At 50.5% G+C, this 9,726-nt stretch overlaps 1 protein-coding gene across 3 annotated transcripts in view; it reads left to right on the forward strand.

Moving 5' to 3' along the window:
- Positions 1-9,726, forward strand: part of RAD54L2 (RAD54 like 2) — a 69,095-nt gene that overhangs the window by 55,938 nt on the left and 3,431 nt on the right. For 2 of the 3 annotated variants that reach the window (XM_030228017.2, XM_030228018.2), the window contains 11 exons: positions 308-559; positions 1,121-1,239; positions 1,524-1,639; positions 2,641-2,740; positions 3,068-3,273; positions 4,504-4,679; positions 5,407-5,603; positions 5,715-5,911; positions 6,370-6,459; positions 7,011-7,103; positions 7,318-9,499. In XM_030228017.2, coding sequence (XP_030083877.1) covers positions 308-559; positions 1,121-1,239; positions 1,524-1,639; positions 2,641-2,740; positions 3,068-3,273; positions 4,504-4,679; positions 5,407-5,603; positions 5,715-5,911; positions 6,370-6,459; positions 7,011-7,103; positions 7,318-8,306 — 2,535 coding nt within the window. In that variant the 3' untranslated portion in view covers positions 8,307-9,499. Of the gene's footprint in view, positions 1-307; positions 560-1,120; positions 1,240-1,523; positions 1,640-2,640; positions 2,741-3,067; positions 3,274-4,503; positions 4,680-5,406; positions 5,604-5,714; positions 5,912-6,369; positions 6,460-7,010; positions 7,104-7,317; positions 9,500-9,726 lie in introns of those variants that run through there. The other variant, XM_030228019.2, reaches the window with a different exon arrangement.

A 9,726-nucleotide genomic window follows, 5' to 3' on the forward strand; every position in this document is an offset into this window, starting at 1 on the left:
AATATCTCTTTCAAACTGTGCAAGAAACCTGCTGGCATCAGCTGAAACAATCTGGGCTGATACCTTAACCTGCATAACTGTACCTACTTAGTGCAAGCAGGCAGCTTTCTCTGCCTTCGTGCTGTGTGGGGGGCACAGTGACCTCTTGGTTTGTCCTTGAGGAAACAATTGGACACATTTAAAGATATGAGAGCCAGAAGAAGTATTAGTTCTTTCCTTTGAATAGCTGTGATAGCTTTCAGGTCACAATCATTGGCAAGTAGCAGACCAGTGAAGGTCTTACCACTTCCTTTCTTTATCCCTTCAGATCTGGAACCATCCAGATGTATTGTATGAAGCTCTGCAAAAGGAGAATCTGGCAAACGAGCAGGATTTGGATGTGGATGATCTTAGCACAGCAAGCACTAATTCCCGCTGCCAGCCTCAGGGAATTAAAGTTAAAACAGAAAGTAATGCTTTGGCATCACCAGTTGGAGAAGCTACTAATAGCAAGTTCCTCCAGAGTGTTGGCTTCAACCCTTTCCAGGAGAGAGCAAATCAGGTCGTAACTTATGAGTGGGTGAGTGTCACTGCTGGAAAACTCTTCACTTGGAGAGTCTGAAAGACTGGACAGTTTTCTGAAGCAGAGCAAAGAGAAGACTCTTCTGTTTGAGTTGTGGGTTTCTCCTATGTTCTCTTTACTACAGAGCATCTTGATAAGCAGATCTGCGTGGTGTTAGGAGGGGTTTGTGACTCTCAGGAGGTAGAAGGGCAGGCAGCACTCTTATGTCATTGTTCTCATCTGACCAAAAAGGCTGTGGATTTTGTTATTCTAAGTAAAGGTGTTAGGGTGAAGTTTGATCTAAATAAGAGGGTGGTAAATCTAGAAGGATGGAGGAAAGCTCTTGAGATGAAAGAGTCATGAGAGGTTGAGAGGACAGTCATTCATTGAAGAAGTTTGTCATTTGGAGCTTCTGGAATGGGAGGTAGCAGCAATAGTTGGGAGTAGCATGGTCACCTCAAGCAACTGGATGTAAATAACCTCGTTGCCATGATTTATTTCTCTCACCTTGAGACAGGGTTGTTCAACTAAACAGGGAATGAGCAACTCCACCTGTAATAGTCTCCCATTTCTTGGTAGGCCAAAGACATCTTGTGTGATTACCAGACGGGAGTCCTGGAGAACTCACCCAAGATGGTGTTACTTTTCCACCTAATTGAGGAAAGTGTGAAGCTTGGAGACAAGATCTTGGTCTTCAGGTAAGCAGAGTATCACCAACTGGAGTAGTTGGATCCCCCCTGGTACTAGGAGCTTTTTACAGAGAATGAATGTTGTGACAGTTCCCCTTTTCTCCTTTGTTGTATTAATGTGGATTTTTATCTGTGGATTTTATACTTCTGCCACTGTCACATTTACTAGTGAGGGCTGTGCTGCACAAAAAGGGTTTGACAACCATCAGCACTGTCATGGCTGGGGAAGGGTTCTAATACTCTACTTCTGCTGCTGGGGGACTTTTTCCTGAACAGAGATCTTGGTTTTGCAGCCAGAGCTTGTCCACCTTATCTGTCATTGAAGAGTTTTTGGCAAAGAGACCGATGCCGAGTCCTCCAGGCTCAGATGGAGGAGTTCATAACTGGGTCCGAAACATCAACTACTACAGTGAGTACATCCAGTCCTCCTCTCTTTTGTTGTGACACTGTTTGATCATGTGAAGGACTAATTCCTGAAAGTTGCCCACCATCTTCTTTTAGTTGTCTTTGGGTATGAAAATGTTCTGCTGAAGCATTCTTCTGATGAGCCTCTTTCAGACTGTTCTTACTTCAGTTGTTTTGGAAGACTGTCAGTTGGATAGCAGCTAAGCAGTAATTTCCAAATCCTCTTTTGACATCTTACTTAGAAGATGTTAGACATCTTTGACATCTCACTTACACACTACTGCTTTATTTAAGTTGCAAAAGATACTTTTTGCTTCCTGTTGGCTATTTGCTAGATCTTGCTTCCAAAACCAGAATCACTGTGGAATGCTTTCACTTGCTCAAGGCTGTGAATTCCTCTCCCTTATTCCCCAGCTTTAAATCTTTTTCTGGTATGGGTTGTTGCTTTGTATGGCTACTTTGCAGGCCAGGACTGAGAAGAGCGGTGGATATGGTGTTCCTGATTTTTGCAGAGCTGCCAGAAGCAAGCTGCTGCTCAGGAACAGAGACATGACACCCCCTGCACTCCTTTACACCAGCACTGTCTGTGCTCAGGTCTACTTTCTGAGGGTTTGCCAAAGCCTTTACAATTTTGCTTTCTCTTGATTCCTGGAGCTTCCTGCATACATGAGGCCTTTGTTCCTGTTGTTCCTGCTTGCTCTCCACCTTGCCTAAAGCAGAACCTTAAAGGCTAGATGTGTTGTAGTGCTCCTAGGCCTGGCCTTGACAAGCTTGAGTAACATTTACCTAATCTTTCAGTTGATCAAGTCCCAACCTGGCTGGCTGCATTACACCTGCCTTTTTGGGCATATTACAGGTACAGAGTGGTCCAGTTGAGATCCTGGAGTACAACTTGAATTGGTTTGGAACCAGTTTCAAAGCTCAGTGTTCGGAAAGTGGGTTTGTTCTAATAGAAATCCCCCAAACATACAGAGCTTTTACATGTATCTTTAATTCCTTTCTCAGGACTGGATGGCAGCACCTCTGCCTCGGAAAGGGAACGGCTGATTAACCAGTTCAATGATCCCAGCAATGCCTCTGTTTGGCTCTTCCTTTTGTCCACACGGTGAGTTGGCTGGAGCAGAAGGGCACGGGGAAGGACTCGTACTGATATTCTGGATGCACGTGGGTTTTCAGTTCTTAACTTCCTCTCTAATATGCTCTCCGTGATATGATAGTGCCATCTGCTTCTGAATTCCCTAGGGATGTAGGATTTCAGCCTTAGGCCTCTGCAACAGCTTAACAGTCTTGGAAACCAAACTTGGGTTTAAAGTTTGACTAGAGGAAACTTTCCATAGACCCTTTACAGACTCTTGGCTGTGATGGTTGTCCCTGCCTAGAAGTTTTGAAAATTGACCAGGGCAGCAGTTTGAAATTTGCCTTAATTTTCCAGTGCTGGGTGTTTGGGTGTGAACCTCATTGGAGCAAACAGAGTGGTGGTGTTTGATGCTTCCTGGAACCCGTGCCACGACGCCCAGGCCGTGTGCCGGGTGTACCGCTACGGGCAGAAGAAGCCGTGCCACATCTATAGACTGGTGTCTGATTACACCCTGGAGAAGAAGATCTATGACCGCCAGATCTCCAAGCAGGGCATGTCAGGTAAGTGTGGATGAACACAACGTTTCACTCTCAGCTTTCACTCCTCTGAGCTTCTTTAAGTCCTGTTTCTGTGGGTTTTGTAACTTCTTTTTTCAAGGTTGAAAAACAAAGAGGTTACAGGCACCATCCCAGGGACATCAAACATGTTTGATGTTTGAGTTGGCAGTGACATGGGATCCTGTAAGAAATTCGTGGTGATAGAGCCAGCATCCTGCAGCAAGATTGTGGTCCCAGTCCACTGCTGAGCCATTTACTCCCCCTGCTCCTCTTCTGGTTACTGCAACAGACTGGAGATGCAGGGGGTTGGTCATCCTGTTTTCCCCTCTGCCTGGATATTGCTTATCTTAAACTGGGTGTTACTACTTGAATAGCTCTGTATCTCCATTTTCCTGCAGTAAGAGAGGGAAAATAGCTAAACTAAAGCATATGTTGACACCTTTGACTGTTAGTTCTTGCTTAGATGCCAAGAATAATGAATTCATTTTGGTTCTGAGCTGCCTTTGTACCATAAGTATCTTTTGTGCTGGCATGTTCCAGTTGTCAAGCTGCTCTCATAGAATGTGCAGCTGAGGGTTGTGATGACCCAAAGAGAGCTCTGTGTTCTTCTTTGCTCCAAACTCCAGAGGCAGCAGCCCAGCGTGATCAGCTCAGTTTGCTGTTGTGCACTTGAGGTGGAGTCCCCTGGCAGCTGGCCTGGCTCCCAGGAGAGCCCTGGATGGAGGTGTTTTCTCCATGTGCTCCCATTTGACCTGTGTGCAGGAGGGAATGTTCAAGGAAAACATTCAGGCTCTTGTGAGTGAGGGAATGTGGCTGCTTTTCTGAGCTTTCCACTTTAGTGCATAGTTATTAATTTGAGCCTTTTTGGTAGGATTTTTGGGAGAACACATACTGACGTGGCTGCAGTTCTGTCCCAGGATGTGTATGTTTACAGCCTTGTTATGTGAGATGGGACACTATCCATAATTACTTTTGTGTTCCTGTTTGTCAGGAGCTTGGTGACCTGCACAGCTTTGCTGTGCAGTGTGGAACACAGGCACTTGTCAGACTGACTTGGTTAAACAGGCTCAGCTCTGAACATGATGATTTTTCTCCTTGCCCTGACATTTACAGAAAATTTATGAGGATTGCATGGATTGCAAGGAGGGAGCTGTATTAGGACAGCAGTGTAGGAAGGGCAAGCAGTGCTGATGTCTTCCCTTGTCTGCTCACTCCACTCACTCTCTTTTCCAGATCGGGTGGTGGATGATCTGAACCCAGTGCTGAACTTCACTCGACGGGAGGTGGAGAACCTGCTGCATTTTGTGGAAGAAGAATCTGACCCTGCTCAGCTCTCCCTCAATCCGAGCAAGATGAAGGAGTCTGTTCTACAATTAGCCTGTCTCAAGTATCCTCACCTCATCACCAAGGTAAGACTAACCTGTTTCTTTGCTGGCACTGCCCTGCACAGACAGGAGTGGGTCTGGAAGAATCTGGAAGTGTGATGGGGCCATGGTGGCAAGAAGGATGCACCTAGGTGCTGGTGGGAATAGGCATAAAATTCTCTAGAGAGGACCCAAAGATCCCTGCCCTTCCCTGTGATATCTTCCTCTCATCTAGAAACACCTCTGTCCTGTACAGATTTGGAGGCAGGTTGTCAGGCCCCCCTTTCTTCAACTTTGTGTTGGGTGTGAAGGTGGCAGTGGAACATCCCAGCTTGCTGCCAGCTCTTTTCTGGGGTGGCTTTATACCAAAGCTGGGACAGGCATCACTGGCCTGTGCTGTCAGGAGTGTCACTGGTAGGGTGGTGCTGCAGAGTGGGCCTGTGTCAGGTGCTGTGGGGCTCTGGGGGCTGTGTGACATCGTGGCAAGCTCCGTACTTGTGCTCTTGGCCTGGCCAAAACTCCTGGGTTTTGCTGTGTGCTCGTGGTAAGTGATGGCCTTGGCTGGGCAGGTGATGGCATTAGCTGACTGTCACTCTTCAAGATGAGCCTTGGTCACATCCACAGCAGTGCCCCCATTCGTGCTCTGCCATGGCCAGCCCTGCCAGCCTGGGAAGGAGACAGGCTGCGGCAGGAGCGGGCACTGCCGTTGGGGGTGTGCTGGTTCCCTCTTGTGGTGTGTGGGTGCCAGAACCGTGGTGCTGTGGGGTTGCAGGAGCCTTTTCAGCACGAGTCACTGCTGATCGACCGGAAGGAGCACAAGCTGACCAAGGCAGAGAAGAAAGCAGCCAAGAAGAGCTATGAGGAGGAAAAGCGAGCATCCGTCCCCTACACCCGGCCGTCCTACGCACAGTATTACCCAGCCAGTGACCAGAGTCTGACGAGCATCCCTGCCTTTAGCCAGAGGAACTGGTGAGCACCTGCCCCTTCCCTTCTCCCCACGCTGGAGCCATGAAATGAAGGGGCAGATGATGCTTATCACTGTGGGCGGATGCTGCACTCTCCTCCCTCCTCTCTCACTAGGCGACCAGCCCTCAAGGGTGAGGACAAACCAGTGGCAAGTGTCCGCCCAGTTCAGTCCACCCCCATTCCAATGATGCCCCGGCATGTCCCCATGGGTGGTGCAGGATCAACCTCAAGTACCAACCCTGCAGTCAACTTCCCCATCAACTATCTACAGCGAGCTGGTGTCTTTGTGCAGAAGATTGTTACCACCACGGGTGAGTTACTACTGTTCAAAGTGGGTTGGGTCATGATGCCCATGGTGAACTGAGGATCAGGGTGAGTTGTAGATGCCCACGTGGGCTGTGGGCAGATGGGCATCAGAGGCAAAAATACTGTCTCTCTGCATTTGAGTGGTTCCTCTGTGCCCGGAAGACTTTCCCTGCAGGTATACAAGAGCCATGGACCTGCTGGATTGTTGGGAGTGAACTTTCCCTGATAGGACCTGCAATACTGTCGCTAGTGGCTGTGCCAGGACAGCATGGCTTTAGCTTCCTTGGGGCCTCTGCTGCCTCCTTGTACTGTGTAGAAATAAACCCAGGGCTTGCTTATAGCACAGCACACAGGAGAGAAAACTGCACTGCAAAAAAAGGGGTTGGTGGTGCACCTGCTTTCTCCTGGCTGTGGCTGACATGTAGTTTAATGGGCACTATTTTGTTTCTTTCCTCACTGCCAGATATTGTGATTCCGGGTACAAATACATCCACTGATGTACAAGCTAGAATCAGTGCTGGCGAGAGCATCCACATCATCCGAGGGACAAAAGGTAATTCTGTTCTGCTAAGACTTGTGGATAGAGTCCTAGCCAGTGCTAATTAGCAAAGAAAATGATGTAAAGGCATGAATCAATCCCTTGAGAAAAAAGGAAACAAGAAGGGAAGAAGGTCTTGAGTTTGCAGTGACTGTTGCAGCCCATGCTCTAGGTGTGCTGATGCTGCATGGCTCTTGCAGCTGTGGCTGCTCCTGTCCCTGAGAGGAACTGTTGAACTTTGTGGCTCAGTTCTTCCCTCTCACAACATTCACCAAAAGTCCTGAGGCAGCCACACACTTCCTGGTTTTCCCAGAGCAAATTGTTTCAAGTGTGAAGTTCCACATTTCCCACTGGCAGCACACTGGTTGGGGGGATCTCCAGTCTAGGAAAGCTGAAAGGGTGAAAGGGGAGGGTGAGGAAGGGGCTAAAAGCCCTCCACTGGGCCTATGCAGCACTACTGTCCTATTCTTGCCCAAGGAAACTTGCAGGCTCATAGATCCAGGTTCTGAGCTGAGGCTGGAGTTGTAATGAAGTTGTTGAATGAAGTTGTCCTGCTTCTGTTCCAGGGACGTATATCCGGACCAGCGACGGTCGGATTTTTGCCATACGGACCACTGGGAAGCCAAAGGGCAATGAAGACCGTCGGACAGCTGCCTCAGGTAGGGGCTTGTGGGTGCTGCGTGGGGCTTGCACGTGTGCTTTTCTAGTGGAGTGTCTGGGGCAGCATTCCCTGGTGTATTCCATCAAGTCTGTGTTTAGAGCTCACCCTGCCATATCCTCAAGATATTTCTACCTTTCCTTTCCACTGTTGCCTCTTGGCCCACAGGTTTTTCTCTGAGGTATTTCTCACCTGCCCCATCTCCTTGTTTGCAGGCTCCCAGAGCTCTTCCCTGGAGTCCACAAGCAATGGCAGACACAGTGCCTCATCCCCACAGCTCCCCAGCACGGAGGAGCTCACTCGGCCCATCTCCCCCGACAGCCCCGAGATCATCAGCGAGCTGCAGCAGTACGCGGAGGCAGCGGCTGCGCGCGAGTCCCGCCATAGCTCTCCCAGCACCACCGCGCCACAGGGCCACGCCGCCCGCACGGACACCGTGCCCGGCGCCGCCACCCGAGGAGCCGAACAGCGCGTGGGGGCTCACTGCATGGCTCCCTCCGTGTCCTCGGCCCTGCCAGCCACCAGCCAGCACGGCGATGCCCACCCGGTGTTGGACTTACGGGGCAACAAGCGCAAGTCGACGTCGCCGTCGGCTCCAGAGGAGCAATCCCGGAGGCAGCAGAAGAAGCGCCAGTTGCCATCATCCGCGCAGCCGTACGAACACGGGTACCCCGTCTCTGGTGGGTTCACCATGCCTCCTGTCTCTTTAAACCACAACCTAACCCATCCATTTGCCTCCCAGCCAGGAAACTCCTTGTACATGGGCACTGGCTCCTCTTATTACCAGCTGCCCAATTTACTCCCAGACCCTCATCTGGTGTTCCCTGTGACTACTGACCCTCTGCTGACAGCCGGCACCGCCAGCTCTTCTGCTGCTACCTCAGCCACCGCCAGCGTCCCCTCATTCATGCTAAACCCTTCTCTGGCAGGGGTGCTGCCCAATTACTCGCTTCCCTTCACGCAGTCACTCCTGCCTGAGCCCAGGATGTTCGCTCCTTTCCCAGCCCCCGTCTTGCCTAGCAGCCTTCCCAGGAGCATGGCATCTGCCTACCCTGGCTACATGTCCCCTCACTCGGGCTACCCAGCTGGGGGTCTCCTTCGGTCCCAGGTGCCTCAGTTTGAACCCCAGGAGGTCCCAGAGGTGGGATGCAGCTCTAATGACGAGGACAAAGACGACGATGTCATAGAGATCACAGGGAAATAAAAAGGCCCAGCTCCTGCTCGGTCTCAGCTCCGCCAGGAGGCAAAAGTTGCAGGACCTTTTTGGGAGTCAGGATTTTCCCTCTGGGCCACGGCAGTGGGTGGAAAAGGATGCGAAGGGTGTGGCGTGGGGGTGGTTTTGTTCTTTTCGTTTGGTTTTGTTGTTTTTTAGCTGTCAAGGATAAGAATTGTATTAGGGGCTGGGAGATGGGAGAGGGATAGAGTGGACCTTTGAGAGCCGGGGGAGCAAGAGCCGGGGAGAAGGGAAGCAGCAATGCAAACTGTAGGAGTGCCTCCCCCCACGCTCTGTCTGTCTGTCTGTCTCTGTTCTCTGTCTTGTCTGGCTGTGGAGGCTTGGTGTTGTGAGTCACTGCCCTTCTCAGGCCTGGAGGTGCGGGCTTGACCGCTGGCAGGGCCGAGCTCCCTCTCACATGAACTGCCTTATCTGTGAACTTCTCTCACTGCGAGAGGGGTGGGCCAGGGGTGACTCCACCAGACTCCACCTTTGTTGGGGACAAAGTGTTTTTAATGGGGAGGGAGTGGGGAGGCATCTACATTGTGTATGTTGGGGCAGGGAGGGAGGGGATTGATGTCAAATAAAATAAGAAAGAAAAGAAAAAAATACAAAAAAAAAAAAAGAAAATACCCCAGAATTTGTCACCCTCTTCAAATTCACATGAGACTAGTGTGAGTGGAGGGCTCCAGGCAGGCTCCTGTGTCAAGGCTTCTGTGTCAAGGCTCCAGGCAGGCTCCTGGTTGGGCTCTCCCAGGCCCTTCTGGAGGGTCCTGTCCAAGGTAGGTTGGCCCTGTGAGTCTGATGCCACCTCTGTGTGCTAGGCCAGATGAGTGGAGCAATGCCACGTGTCTTGGTGGCCATCAGAGGGGAATCCTGCTGACTTCCCTGTATCCTGCCAGGCTGTGTGAAGGCCACGTCTCACCCTGCTGTGGCCCACCAGATCCACTGATGGGTGGGCTCGCTGCTGCTTCTGAACAGCACCAGGCAGTGGAGAAGGTTGGGAGGGGACACTGGACCAGTGCCAGTTGCTGTTGAATCTGTGACTGGAGAGACTTTCCCCTGCACAGAGTCTCTACATTAATTTATTTCATGAAGGCTTAATATTTATTGTCTGGGGCAGTCTTTCTTTCTATTTTTAAATTAATTTCCATATTAAAAAAATAAAAAGCTGGCCTCCATCATGCAGTGGTCACTTGTTGGGTTGTCTGTGTGGGGACAGAAGCAGATGGTTGACCAAAGCCTAGCCTAGGAGCAGGGCCTACTGTGGAGGTGGCCTGTGGCTAACCCGGGTGGCACTGGTTGGATGTGTTCCAGCAGGACATTCTGCCAGAGCAGGAGCTGCTCTGGGTGCTGAGCAGCTGGAGGGAAGATGGAATCCTGTTGTCATGGGGCAGGTGGAGGAGCACAT

This window comes from Serinus canaria, chromosome 12, assembly GCF_022539315.1.
Source record: "Serinus canaria isolate serCan28SL12 chromosome 12, serCan2020, whole genome shotgun sequence".
In the NCBI taxonomy this organism is placed as follows: Eukaryota; Metazoa; Chordata; class Aves; order Passeriformes; family Fringillidae; genus Serinus; species Serinus canaria.